This window comes from Nannospalax galili, unplaced genomic scaffold (genome assembly GCF_000622305.1).
Source record: "Nannospalax galili isolate Female #2095 unplaced genomic scaffold, S.galili_v1.0 scaffold879, whole genome shotgun sequence".
NCBI lineage: Eukaryota > Metazoa > Chordata > Mammalia > Rodentia > Spalacidae > Nannospalax > Nannospalax galili.
In genome coordinates this window covers 2597428-2611963 of record NW_008346261.1, presented here as the reverse complement: position 1 = coordinate 2611963, position 14536 = coordinate 2597428, and the positions used below count along the sequence as shown (strand labels likewise).

General features: G+C 42.1%; 1 protein-coding gene across 1 annotated transcript in view; it reads left to right on the top strand.

The window, feature by feature from the left end:
• Positions 1 to 14536, top strand: part of Gdpd1 (glycerophosphodiester phosphodiesterase domain containing 1) — a 58364-nt gene that overhangs the window by 3340 nt on the left and 40488 nt on the right. Inside the window, exon 2 of the mRNA XM_008842672.3 lies at positions 7394 to 7436. Coding sequence (XP_008840894.1) covers positions 7394 to 7436 — 43 coding nt within the window. The remainder of the gene's footprint in view (positions 1 to 7393; positions 7437 to 14536) is intronic.

Here is a 14536-nt window from a genome sequence, read left to right as displayed (position 1 = left end):
TTTTTTGAGACAGGGGTCTCACTGTATAGCCCCATGCTGGCCTGAAACTCTCTATATAGACCAGGCTGGCCTGAAACTCACAGAGATCTCCCTGCCTCTGCCTCCTGAGTGCTGAGATTAAAGGCATATACCACCATTCCTGGCCCAATGATCTAAATTTTATTTTAGAAGAATATACATTAATCATTGATACTCTTCCTACTGGGTGAAGAAAAATGAAGCACTCTACTGAACTGAAATATGTGTGCTAGAACATTAGAGCTAGTATCACATTCAGGATAAGCTAAAGCTCAGATTCTCTATTAGAAATTCTTTTGATATAGTTTATCCTTAGTTGTTAAGTCAGTTCAGTATTATACATTATATAAACCGTCAATCATTATTTGTAAATGTGGCATCAAATCCTGTTTATTCAACGATGTAACAACCTTTCAAGGGAAGCTTGTTAAATATTTGGACACTCAAAATCTGTTTTACTTATACTGTAATCTTATGAGAACTGTGGTAAATTCCCATATCATAGTAATCAGTATGATATGATATGGGAATACATTTGAATCCAGAGTGGGAAAGGAAATATTTACTAAGAAACATTTTGTAATTCAAGATACACACACACATACACACACACACAATAAATGTGTGTAGAAAATCTATATAAGTATGCAAAAGGTAATGTTTCCTTTTCTTATCCTGTCAAAGATTAAGCAATCCAAAGTAATTGAGAAGCATATACATATAAGGGAGGAAAAATTAATAAAGAATGAAAATAGGGCTGGGGATTGCTCAGTTGGTAAGAGGACCTGAGTTTGATTCCCAGAACCTATGTAAGAAAAATCCAGGTGCATTGGCACATGACTGTAATCCCAGGACTGGGAAGGTGGAGACAGCCTGGTTCTTGGGGCTCTCTAGCCCGTTAGTATAGACTACTTGGTGAGTTCAAGGCCAGTGAGATACTCTGTTGCAAAAAAGAAAAAGGTTTATAGCAGTTGAGAAACCATACCCCAGGTTAGCCTCTAGCTTCTCCACACAGGTGAGTACATCTGTACATACACACAGGTACAGTCTATACACATACACTGTGAAATGATAGGAAGAGTGAAACAGTAAACAAAGTTGAGTGTGGTAGTTCTAGCACTAGAGAGGCTGAGACAGGAAGATTGCAAGTTCCAGGTCAACTTGATCTATATAGTAGTATTGTCTCAAAAAAATAATTTAAGCTGGGCATGGTAGCACATACCTTTAATTCCAGCCCTCAGAAGGCAGAGGCAGGCAGATCTCTGAAATGGAGGCCAACCTGGTCCATGTCTTGACTTCTAGACGACTGGGACTAGGGAGACCCTATCAAAACAAAACAACAAAAGAACAAAAAACAAAACAAAACAAAAACTTGAAAGGTAGAGACAGGAGTTTCAGGAGTTTAAGTTCATCCTGGCTATGTAATGAGTTGGAAAGGCAACTTGGACTACATAAGACCCTGTTAAAAAGACCAGTAATAATAGGGCTAGTGGGATGACTCACTGGGTAAAGTCGCCTAACCCTAAGCCTGGGACCCTTATGGTGGAAGGAGAGAACACCCTTACGTTATCCTCTGGACACCTCGTGCATGCCTTGATATAGGCAAATACACACACACACACACACACACACACACACACACACACAGAGAAATAAATTCATTTTTTAAAACAGCAACAATAATAAAATACATTAATAAAATGAATTGGGATCTTGTCTTTTTTTTCTCAAAAAGAAAACTGGTGAAGTTCACAGGACACATTCAGAAGAGATATGAACAGATTATCCTAGGACAGCATATAAAATCTGTGTTAGGTACTGATTTTCTAACACATCTCATGCTAATTAAAAATTTGAGAGTCTGGAGAGGTGACTCAGCAGTTAAAAGCACTGACTGCTCTTGCAGAGGACCTGGGTTTGGTTCCCAGCACCCACATGACCGCTAACAAGTGTTCTTTTTATTTATTTTATTTATTTTATTTTTTTGGTCTTTTTTGAGACAGGGTCTCCCTGTAGTCCCAGCTGTCCTGGAACTCACTATGTAGACCAGGCTGGCCTTGAACTCACAGAGATCCGCCTGCCTCTGCCTCCCGATTGCTGGGATTAAAGGCGTGCGCCACCACGCCCAGCTAACAAGTGTTCTTAACTCAGTTTCAGGGGATCTGCCACCCTCTTCTGGCTTCCGCAGGCATCGAACACAGGTGGTGCACTGAAATACATGTGTGCAAAACAGCATATAAATAAAAATAAATAAAAGTTTTTAAAAATTGGAGAGAGCCGCCGGGCATGGTTGTGCATGTCTTTAATCCCAGCACCTCAGGAGGCAGAGGCAGGTGGCTCTCCCTGAGTTCTAGGCGGCCAGCCTGGTCTACATAGTGAGTTCCAGGCCATCTGGGGCGACAGGGAGACCCTGTCAAAAAAAAAAACAAAACAAAAAAACCCTTGAGCCGGCTGTTTAGGCCCCAGCACTTGGGAGGCAGATACAGGTGGATCTCTATGAGTTTGAGGCCCGCCTGGTCTACATAGAAAGTTTGAGCCGTCTTATTGGCTCTCCTTTTTTTTTTGGTCTTTTTGAGACAGGGTCTCCTTGTAGCCCCAGCTGGCCTGGAACTCGCTATGTAGACCAGGCGGGCCTCCATCTCAGAGATCCTCCTGCCTTTGCCTCCTAGGTGCTGGGATTAAAGGTATGCATTAGCATGCCTGGCTTTTTTTCTGATTTTTTAAAAAATAAAATACTTGAAAACATGTTGACTATGGGGAAGCCTATTTCAGAATACTATTCAGAATACTATATTTTTTAAAAATTTTATTTATTATTTTTTTTTTATGTGTATGTGTGCATTGCCTGCATGTAGGTAAGTGCAATCCGTGTCGGGCAGTGCCAGTAGAGGTCAGAAGAAGCTGTTGATCCCCTGGGACTGGAATTTATGGACAGTTGTTAGATGCCATGTAGGTGCTGGGATTCAAACCCGGGTCTTCTGCAAGAACAACCACTGTTCTTAACTGCTGAGCCATCTCTCTAGTCCCCAGAATACTATTATTTCTATCCTATCTTTTTACTAATGTCTTTCCCTTAAATAAGAAGGTCTGGACTAGTGAGATGGCTTAGCATGTTAATGCTTTGCCCCCCACGCCTGATGACTTGAGTTCAACTCCTGGGACCCACATGGTAGGAGAGAAATGACTCCAGAGTTGTCCTCTGTCCCCCATATATGTGCCATGGTGTACATACTCACACACATACATAAATGAATAAGTGTAGTAGTTTTTAGAAAGGTCAAGCACACTTTTTTCTGATACATTTTTTATGAACTTTTTAATGATACGTTTCAAACACACAAATAGTATGGAGCCGTGAGCCCATTACCCAGATACAAAAAATTATCGTCTTCTGCTTAATCTTATTTCATTTGTATCCCTGCCCATCTCACCCACATTATATTGAATCAGATTTCAAATATAATTTCAGACCTCAAATACTTCTTGGGAACTATTTTGTGGAATATTTTAAGAGATAAAGTTCACTTTCCAAAAATTAGAACCAAGTTAGAAGTAATGTACAAGCATCAGAGAGACAGGAGTCAGAATGTTCACTTTCTGACTGATAGAGGTATTTTGGAGCCCTCAAATGCCCTCTCTGAATTGAACTTTAATGTGAAATCATTTCCTTAGCTTGGCAGAGCCTAATCCATCCACCCAACTTTCTATACAAAAGAGCAGAAACTGTGTTCTAGAGATACTGGACCTCTCCAGATTAAGAGGACTCTATAGGGTTGAACATGGATGGGCAGGCAGCCCTTCTTCCCAGCTACTTCTGCTCCCAAGGGAAGGAGTGTACAAAGGAGTGGACAAGATTGCGTGTTCCTTCCATTCTTTTCCGACCTGGGTACTCAAGGACCACTTCCCTGTACAGAGTTAATGATGGATCAGGAAGGGAAATATTAGGGCCTGGAGAGATGGTTAAGAGCACTGGCTACTCTTGCAGAGGACTGGGTTTCAATTTCTGGCACTCACATGAAGGCTAACAACCATCTTTAACTCCCATTCCAGGGGATCCAACACCCTTTTCTGACCTCCATGAGTCTTGCACGACACAGGTGCACTTACATACATGCAGGTATTACATATATACACATAAATAAAAATGATAAATATTTTTTTAAAAAGCCGCCTTTTGGACTGGAGAGATAGCTTATCCTCTTACAGAGGACCAGGGTTTGATTTCCAGCTCCCACATGGCAGCTAACAACCATCTGTAACTCAAGTTCCAGGGGATCCAACACCTTGTGACCTCCGTGGGCATTGCAGGACACAGGTGCACTTACACACATGCAGGCAATACACTAATATACATAAAATAAAAATAATAAATGTTTTTAAAAAGCCTTCTTAGAGTTTGAATGAATATACTAGAATATAAAAAACATGACCATGAAGCTAAAGACATTGTTTTTTTTTTTTAAGGGAGTGATAGTTTACATGTAACTAACCTTATTCAGCTTGACTTCTTGTTACTGAGTTAAGTGATTTATAAAAAAATGCTTTGGTGCACTCTGTATAATTAAGAATATTAGATTGGGGGCTGGAGAGATGGCTCAGCGGTTAAGAACATTGGCTGTTCTTGCAGAAGACCCAGGTTCGAATCCCAGCACCCACATGACAGCTAGCAATTGTCCATAACTCCAGTTCCAGGGGATTTGACAGTCTCTTCTGTTCTCCTCCAGCACTGCATGACTACATGCAGGCAATACACACATATACATAAAATAAAAATAGATAAAAAAATTATAAAAAGAATATTAGATTGGCAATAATTGTAAGTCAGATGTGGTATTAATACAGTATAATCCCAGCTCTTGGGAGGTAGAGGCAGAAATATCAGGAGTTAGCAGGTTCTAGGCCAGCCTGAGGTACATGAGACCCTGTCTCAAAACAAAATAAAAGCTGGAAGACAGAGACAGGCAGATCTCTGTAAGCTTAAGGCCAGTCTGGCCTATATATAGCAAGTTACAGGCCAGCCAGAATTACATGGGTGAGACCCTGTTTCAATAGTTAATAAGGTCATTAAACCAGTGTGGTTGTGCACACCTATAATCCCAGGACTAAGGAAGTAGAGGCTGGGACAGTACAGTATATTCAAGGTCACCTAGTATACATACTGAGTTCTAGGCCAGCCAAGGCTCCACAACAAGACTTTGTGCCAAAAACTCAAAAGAAAGATTGGCTCTGTTGGTAAAGTGCCCGCTGTGCACACGTGATGACCCTAGTACCCACATAAAGTCAGGTGTGGTGTTTCAGCACCTGAAATCCTAGTGCTGGGGAGGTAGAGAAAGGAGGATTCCGGGAACTCACTAGCTAGTCTGGCTGAATCTGTGAACCTCAGGTTCAATGAAAGACTGTGTCTCAAAACATAAGGTAGAAGGGCTAGAGAGATGACTCCTGCTGGGGATCTGAGCTCTGTTTCTAGCACCCATGTAGGATGGCTCGTAACTGCCCAGGCTGACCTCAAAACACTCTCTCTCTCTCTCTCTCTCTCTCTCTCTCTCGACAGGGTCTCTCTGTAGCCTCAACTGGCCTGAAACTCACTATGTAGACCTGGTTGGTCTCACTCTCACTGAGATTTGCCTGCCTCTGCCTCCTGAGTGCTAAGATTAAAGGTGTGCACCACCACGCTCAGTGAAACACTTTATTTAAAAATTTTTATTATTATTTATTTATTGTTTTATGTATGTGGGTGCATGCACTTGCATGTATGCCCTGCATGTGGAGGCCAGAGAACAATTTTCAGGAGTCAGTTCTCTCCTTCTACTATGTGGGTCTGGGAATGGAACTCGGATTAACAGGCTTGGTGGCAGGTACATTTTACCCACTGAGGCATCTTGCTGGCCCAGTTGACCCCCCCCCCTTTAAGTACTGGGATTATAGGTGGGAGCCAGCTTGACCAATTTACTCTTCTGATGAACTTCTCTCCCACCCTGGTACCTATTCTACTTTTTATTTACATGATTATTAAAAAAAAAAAATCTTATTAGCCGGGCGTGGTGGTGCATGCCTTTAATCCCAGCACTCGGGAGGCAGAGGCAGGCAGATCTCTGTGAATTCAAGGCCAGCCTGGTCTACATAGTGAGATCCAGGACAGCTGGGACTACAGGAATACCCTGTCTCAAAAAGACCAAAAAACAAAAACAAACTGAAGTTGCTAGTCACTTGCCATTTTTCTAGCTTGTCAGCAGTTAAAAACCAGACAGATTATTTATCGTAGAATGGATCCTAAATTAAAGTGCTTCAAAAAATTAGATACTAAAGATTTCAGAAGTGGAGCTTTGAAGTTGTTGCCTCAGTATGTCCGTAGTTCAAGGGGAGATCAGAGAGGCTCAGATAAAAGAGCTGTGTGCTGATAGAACAATTGCATAAGTGTGTTCTGTTAAAGAGACCCATCCAACTCCTGATGCTTCAGCCTTTACCTCCTGTCTGCTGGGATTATAGACCTGGGCTACCACACCCTGGAGATTAAAGCCAGGGCTTTGTGCATGCTCGACATTCTATCAGCTGAGCTATATCTCAAGCCCCAAAAAGCCTCTCTTAAAGAAAAATCTTGAGCTTCAGCTTGGAGAGATTTGAGTAACCTGGATGAGAAGTGAAGGGATCATGTGAAATCCCGTACCTAAATATGTGTTAATCTTAGAAAAGCCTGAAAGGGGATGGAAAGGTTGCTCAGTGGTTAAGAACGCAGAGCACACACTGCTTTTTCAGAGCACTGGAGTTCGGTTCCCAGCACACATCAGGTGGCTCACAACCACTAATGCCCTCTTCTGGCCTCTGCAGGTCAGTGTGTGTGTGTGTGTGTGTGTGTGTGTGTGTGTGTGTGTGTGTATACATTTATAATTATTATTTTTTAAATTTTGTGGGGTCTTTTTTTCTTTGTCTTTTTTTTTGTCTTTTTGAAGCAGGGTCTCCCTGTAGCCCCAGCTGTCCTGGAACTCACTATGTAGACCAGGCTGGCCTTGAACACACAGAGATCTGCCTGCCTCTGCCTCCCAAGTGCTGGGACTACAGGTGTGCACCATCACGCCCAGCTTTTCTTTGTCTTTTTGACCAGGGTCTTCCTGCAGCCCCAGCTGTCTTAGAACTCCTATGTAGGCCAGGCCTGACCTGGATCTCACAGAGATTCACCTGCCTCTGCTACTGAGTGCTGGGATTAAAGGTTTGTGCCACCACACTGGGCATTCATATAATTTTTTAAAAAAATAAAGCCTGAAAAATAAAAGGACTTTCCCCCCCATGACACACAATGAAAAACCTCACTCTAATTTCTAGAAAAATAAAATATTCAAAAGTGACAAGTAAATGAAGTTTAAATTTTATCTTTTCACAGGTGCTGGAGAAAACTTGGAGAATACAATGGCTGCCTTTCAGCAGTAAGTACATAGACAAGGCCTCTCTTACAGTTTATCATTAAGATGATGGTGATTCACAAAGAGGAAGCACTGTATATGTGCTGTTCACTTGTGATCCTTGTTTCTGTAAAATGGCTTTTTAAATGGTTTGAAGTATTGCAGAGTGTTTGGCTTCTGTATAATTGTAAAACTAGTCTAGATTTTGAATAGTCAAAAGATACTATATTTCCAAAGCCAAAAGATGATGTTTGAAACAAACAACATACTGTGAATAATGCTGATTAGTCCTGGAGAGAGAGAGAAAAGGAAGCGACTGTTAGGCTGACTGCTGCTGCTGAACACAGCACTGTCTTTGTACCCAGTGATTTTTGTTCAACATGAACCTGCAATCTGGTTTCTTCTCCGAACCCTCATGTGTCTTGATTTTTTTTTAAATTTTATTTATTTAAAAATTTTTTTAATTTTATGTGTATGTCTGTACTGCCTGCATGTAGATAAGTGCACCCATGTCGTGCAATGCCTGAGGAGGTCAGAAGAGGCTATCGGATCCCCTGGGACTGGAGTTACGGACAGTTGTTAGCTGCCATGTGGGTGCTGGGATTCGAACCCAGGTCTTCTGCAAGAACAACTGGTGTTCTTAACCGCTGAGCCATCTCTCCAGCCCCAATGTTATTTTTTTAATAAGATAAATGAAATTTGTAATTTTCATATAGATGCCTTTCAATGCATGTTGCAGAGAAACTGCAGGACAGATGAAAGCTAGTTGGCACCCTGCTCTTCGTCTTAGAGCCAGTGATTGTCATCAGTCTGGTAATTGTGAGAACACTGTTTTCCTCTCCCAAGTAACAAAACAGGGAATGTCACAGCGCCAGTGAAAGAAAGACATTGCCTGTTCACAGTTAGCGAGGGAAATATTTTCTTCTGCACTTTTAGGCTTTTTCTCTTTCTCTCTCTCTCTCTTTCTCTCTTTCTTTCTCTCTCCCTCCCTCCCTCCTCCTTCCCCATCTCCCCCCTTCCCACCCTTCTTCCCCCTTCCTCTCTCTCTCTTCTCTCATCTCTCTGTAGCTCCAGCTGGCCTGGAACTTGCTGTGTAGACTAATCTTGCATCAAACTAAACACTGGGATTAAAGATGTGCACTACCATGCTCAGCATAAGGCCTTAAAAATTTGTTTTTAACATGGGGGCATCTCTCTCTCTTTGTTGGGGTGGTCCCAAACTCTTCATAGGCAATTTGGAGCCATTTCTGTATATGTATTAGACTAAGAAATTGGGGGGGGGCAGTGTTTGTTGTGCTGAAGATTGAACCTAGAGCCTCCTGCATGTTAAACATGCACTCTACAGTGAGTTATTTCCTCCGCCCAAGAGTATTTGATGTAAGGCTCTGATTTTCACTGTTCACTGGTGTTCTGGTTTGTTTCTCCATTGCTGTGACAAAACACTCTGACCACTACCAACTTGGGGAGGAAAGGGTTTATTTGTCTTACATCTCCCAGGTCACAGTTCATCAGGGAACCCAAGGTAGGAATTCAGGGCAGGAACTGGGAGGCAGGAGCTGGAGCACAGGCCTTGGAGGATCACTGCTTACTGACTTGCTCCCCTGGCCCTTGCTTAGCCTGCTTTCTTATGCAACACAGGTCCACCTACCTAGGGGTGGCACCACCCACAGTGGGCTGGGCTCTCCTACGTCACTCATCAAGAAGATGCCCCTCAGACATGGCCACAGGCCAGTCCAATAGAGGCAATTCTCCAGTTGAGGCTCCCTCAACCCAGGTGTGTCAAGTTGACACTAAAGCTATCCAGCACAACTGGCATCTTAAAGATTATCCCGTCTATCAGGAAAATACCATGACCTAGTTTCCTCTGTGTTTTTCATCTTTAACTCTTTCTGGTGCCTGTAATCTCAAAAATCTCTTAAAAAAGTGCAAAATCTCAGACTGGAGAAATGGCTCAGTGGTTAAGAGCACTGGCTGCTCTTGGAGAGGACCCAGGTTTGATTCCCAGCACCTATATGTTGGCTCACAATCATCCATAACTCCAATTTCAGGGGATCCACAGGTAAGCATGTGGTGTACATATGTACATGCAGGCAAAACAATTATACACATAAAATAAATCTTTAAAAAAGTGCAAAATCGGCATTGAGGCACATTCCTGTAATCCCCGCACTAGGAGGCTGAGGCATGAGGATCAGGAGTTTGAGGCCAACCTGGGTTAATGAGTTCCAGACCAGTCTAAACTCTATCATGAGAGCCTATCTCAAAGAAAACAGCTGTAAGTCATTTTTTTTTTTTTTCTTTTGAGACAGGGTCGTTATATAGACCTGAAACTCACAATGTTCCTGCCTCTGTCTCCCAAGGGCAGGATCACAGCCTGTAATCCCAACACCCAGGAGGTGGAAGCAGGAGACTTTGAAGGTCAAGGTCATCCTTAGCTACATAGGGAGTTGGAGACCAGCCTGGACTATATGAGTTATTGTCCCAAAAACACAAAACTGCAGCAAAATCACAATTCATGGGCTGGGGAGTTGGCTTAGTTGATAAAGTGCTTGCTTTGCAAGCATAAGGACCTGAGTTCAGTCTCTAGAATCTAATAAAAATGCTGAGAATGATGGTGTGCATTTGTAATCCCAGCACAAGGAGGCAGAGACAGAAGGATCCCTGTGGCACGCTAGTCAGCCATTTTAGCCTAATTGATGGGCTCCAAGCCATTAAAGAGACCCGGTCTCAAAGGAGGTGAACAGTGTTTATGAAGATGACACCTCTGCACTCATGCCCACAGATGTGCACACACACATACACAAACACAAATATATACACATAAATGCATTTTAAAAAAATCCAATTTGTAGAAAAGCCCTTCCATGTGGTTTATAAAATGCTTTCAAAATGCCATGTTCTTTAAATTATGAGTATGGCTCTTCTGTTTCATTAGGAACAGGAATTTTTTTTCCTTATTGATCTCTCATTCTCTGACATCTTGCTCAGGCTCTGACACTCTCAAATTCTCACTACTTGGTTACTGAATTAGATATGGAATGGCACACCCCAAGAACAAAGCAGAATGTTAGCAAAAGACTAATGATAAAGGAGACAGAAACTGACCCCCCACCACCACCAAAGAATCAGACTGCATGCATGTACATGCAGATATATTAAGCCCTTGGGTATGTAAAACCTGGTGTGTGTTTGTTTTGCTTTTTGAGAGAGTCTCCCATAGGCCAGGCTGCCCTTGAACATACTATGTGGTGAAGAAGGGCTTTAAACTCCTGATTCTCCTATTCCACCTCCCAAGTGCTAGGATTACAGGCATGTACCACCATGCCCAGAAAAACCTGATTCTTAAGAGCTAATAAAACTAGGTTATTAAATTGGGCCGCCTTGGTAAATGCCCATAGGACATTGTGATCCCTGTGGTACTTACATTAATGGTAGCAGAATGAAGAAAATTGTATTAGCAATACCTGGAAGTGTAAGTTGGCAGACAGTCAAAGTGATTAAATTAATGCCCTGGTTCTCACGATATTTAAAAAAAAAAAAACTTTTGTATGGTTGGTGTGTGTGTGTGTGTGTGTGTGTGTACATGTGCTATGGTACATGTGTGGAGACTGTTGGGAGTTGATTCTCTCCTACTATGTGGGTCCAAGGGAAGGAACTCAGATTGTCAGGCTTGACAGCAAGTGCCCTAATTCTGTGAGCCATCTTGTCAGCTCCTTTGTTTTTTGAAACAGGATCTCATTCTGTAGCCCAGGTTGGCCTTGAACACCACATCCTCTACCTCTTAACCTCCCAAATTTTGGGATCACAGGATATACATCACCACACCCACCTTCTTATGATAGAATCTTTTCTACAACCAAAAGAGACCATATGTTTATTTAGACTTTGCTGTTGCTGGCCATGGTGGCACATGCCTTTAATCCCAGCACTTGGGAGGCAGAGGCAGGTGGATCTCTGTGAGTTGAAGGCCAGCCTGGTCTACATAGTGAGTTCAGGCCAGCTGTGTCAAAAAGACCCCCCCCCAAAAAAAAAGAAAAAAGATGACTTCAATGTTAACTTAAGTATAGCTGGCTCCACAAATCATAAGTTTTTTAGAGAGTCTAATTACTTTGATACTAATCACATCTGTGCAATGGTAATAATAATTTAATCTCAGTATTGTGTAAATGAAATTGAAATCAATTCTTTGACAATTTTTTAGGATTTTTTTGGTGTTTTTGAGACAGGGTCTCCCTGTAGCCCCAGCTGACCTGGAACTGACTATGTAGACCAGGCTGGCCTTGAACTCAGAGATCCACCTGCCTCTGCCTCCCAAGTGCTGGGACTACAGGCGTGCACCACCATGCCCAGCGATGTTTTTAGGATTTTTAAGAAAGATTTTATTTTGAGGCTGGAGAGTGTATACTGCTCTTACAGAAGACTCAAGTTTGGTTTCTAGTACCCATGTCTGTCAGCTCACAACTGTCTTTAACTCCAGCTCTAGGGGATCCATCACCCTCTTCTGGACTCTGGGTACACTTGTGCGTGCACACACACACACACACACACACACACACACGTGTGCGTGTGCTCATGCACTCAGAACGAAACCCAGATCCTCTGCAAAAGCAGTATATGTTCTTAACTGCTGAGCCATCTCTCTAGCCCTTGGAAGTTTGTGCATTATTTCAGTGGAGTTTCTTTTTAAATTTTTCTTTCTTTTTTTTGGTCTCTTTGAGACAGGGTCTCCCTGTAGCACCAGCTGTCCTGGAACTCACTATGTGTATACATGTTTTGCCTGCATGTATATGTGCATTTTTGACATGCAGTGCCCACAGAGGCCAGAAGAAGATGTCAGATCCCCTGGAACTGAAGTTATAGATGGTTATTAGCTGCTATGTGGGTGCTGGGAACTGAACCTAGATTCTCTGCAAGAGCAACCAGTGTCCTTAAGACACTGGTTGTCCATAGAGCCATCTCTCCAGCCCCATCTTCTGTTTTCTTGGTTTTTTTGTGTGTGTATGTGTGTATGTGTGTGTGTGTGTGTGTGTGTGTGTGTGTGTGTGTTTTGAGGCAGGGTCTCTTATAACCCAAACTGGCCTCCAACTTGCTATGTAGCTGAGACTGGCCTTGAACTCCTGATCTTCCTGTCTTTACCTCTTCAGTGCTGAGGTTACAGATGTGCACCACCATGCCTAGCACATGTTTTTCTGAAAATGTTGGAAAACTCAGCTTCCTTAACTTATTTCTTCTGTTGTTGGAAGTTCAGCTATAAAATATTTGGTGTTTTAATTAAAGAAAGTTCATATGTTTATTCATGAAAAAAATTGAAGATCTATTTCTGATAACAAATGAAATCATACAGGATTTACAGTTTTATTTCTGGCTTTACCGTTTGCATATGCAAAATTTATTATTATTTATTTATTTATTTGATCTTTTTGAGACAGGGTCTCCCTGTAGCCCTAGCTGGCCTGGATTCGCTATGGAGACCAGGTTGGCCTCGAACTCACAGAGATCCGCCTGCCTCTGCCTTCCGAGTGCTGGGATTAAAGGCGTGTGCCACCATGCCCGGCATTTTTATTATTTTTATAGACTGTGTTCATGATGTTACATAAAATATTTATGGTTTTGGTTTTGTTTGTTTGGGGGTATGGTTTGTTTTGGTATTTATACCTTCTAAAATGACTATACCAAGGCCATGTGTGGTGGCAAACGCCTGTATTTCATCATCCTAGAGGTGAAGACAGGAGGATCAGGAGTTCAAGGCCAGCTTTAGAGTCATGAGACCTTGCCTCAAAACAAAAACCCCAAATAGTAAGCAAGTAACTTTAGCAGGTGGCAAGTGAATATTTCCAGCAGTGTATGGTAACTCCTCTTGTTACATTGTCTGATACTTGATGTTGTCAGCCTTTTTCATTTTAGTCCTCTTGATAAGTATATAGTGCTGTCTCTTATAGTTTTTGTTTTGTTTTTTGGAGGAGATTTCTTTGCTTGTTTTTGAGTCAGTGTTACAGATGGTCAGGGTCTGGTTGGTGTTTCCAGGTTCTTGGCTTCTTATTCAGGAACTGAAATCAAAGCCCACAAAAGGGTCTAGGAAGATGACTCAGTGATTAAAGGGCTGCAAGCATGAGGACCAGAGTTCAGATCCCAAGAACCCACATAAATGTTGAGTAGGCATGGTAGCCTACCTGTAATTCCATGGTAGCCTACTTGTAATTCCAGGCTCAGAAGGTGGAAATGGGATCCCCAGAGCAAGCCAGCTATCAAAACTAGCCATATCAACAAGTTCTGATTGAGAGACCTGCCTCAATGAACAAGGTGGAAGAGTAATGGAGGATGATTCCTGACATCAACCTTGGGCCTCCACATGCATGTGCACACATGTACATGCATGTGCACACATGTACATGCATGTACACACATAAACACACACATGAAAAATGAGATTTTAAAAGTCCATAGAGATTTCAAAGAAAATTGTTTAAAGCAAAGACCAGAATACACTGCAGGGATCAATGGGCCCCAATTACTGTTTGATGTTTCCTTTTATGGAGTTGAAGAGGAGGAGTTTTGGTTGCTAAGGGGTTTAGCATGGGCAGTTCTCTATTTTGACAGATAGATTACATCATATGATAATTTTTCTACTACCTCTTCCCTTGATGCATTTGATTTTAATCGTATGCCCAATTATGCATAGATATTAAATGATAAATAGGGAATTTATTTTCACTCCCTAAAAGGTCACTTGAGGACACAGTTTTGCCTTACAGTGCATGCACTCAAAATCAGTTCAGGCTGAATCACACCAACACCCTCCTCCCCTCCAACCACATGGACCATGATATATTGGGAACATATTTGAATAGACATTGTCTAAGTTTGATGGTCATCAGTGGGAAGAGAAACTTATCCTATTGTTCAGCGACAGATGTATGTGTAGCTTAATGCAAGTAGGGGTTCGAGGTTGTTTGGAGAGGGGTATATGTGCATGCATTGTATGTGTCAGTAAGGAACTGGGCTGCCAAGTGAGTTAGTATGAGAAAAGGGGTATACATAATAACCCCAAGCTGTGTATTCCAGGTTGGACTCAAACTCAAATCAGTCTCTTGCCTAACTTCTTTTTTAAAAAAATATTTATTATT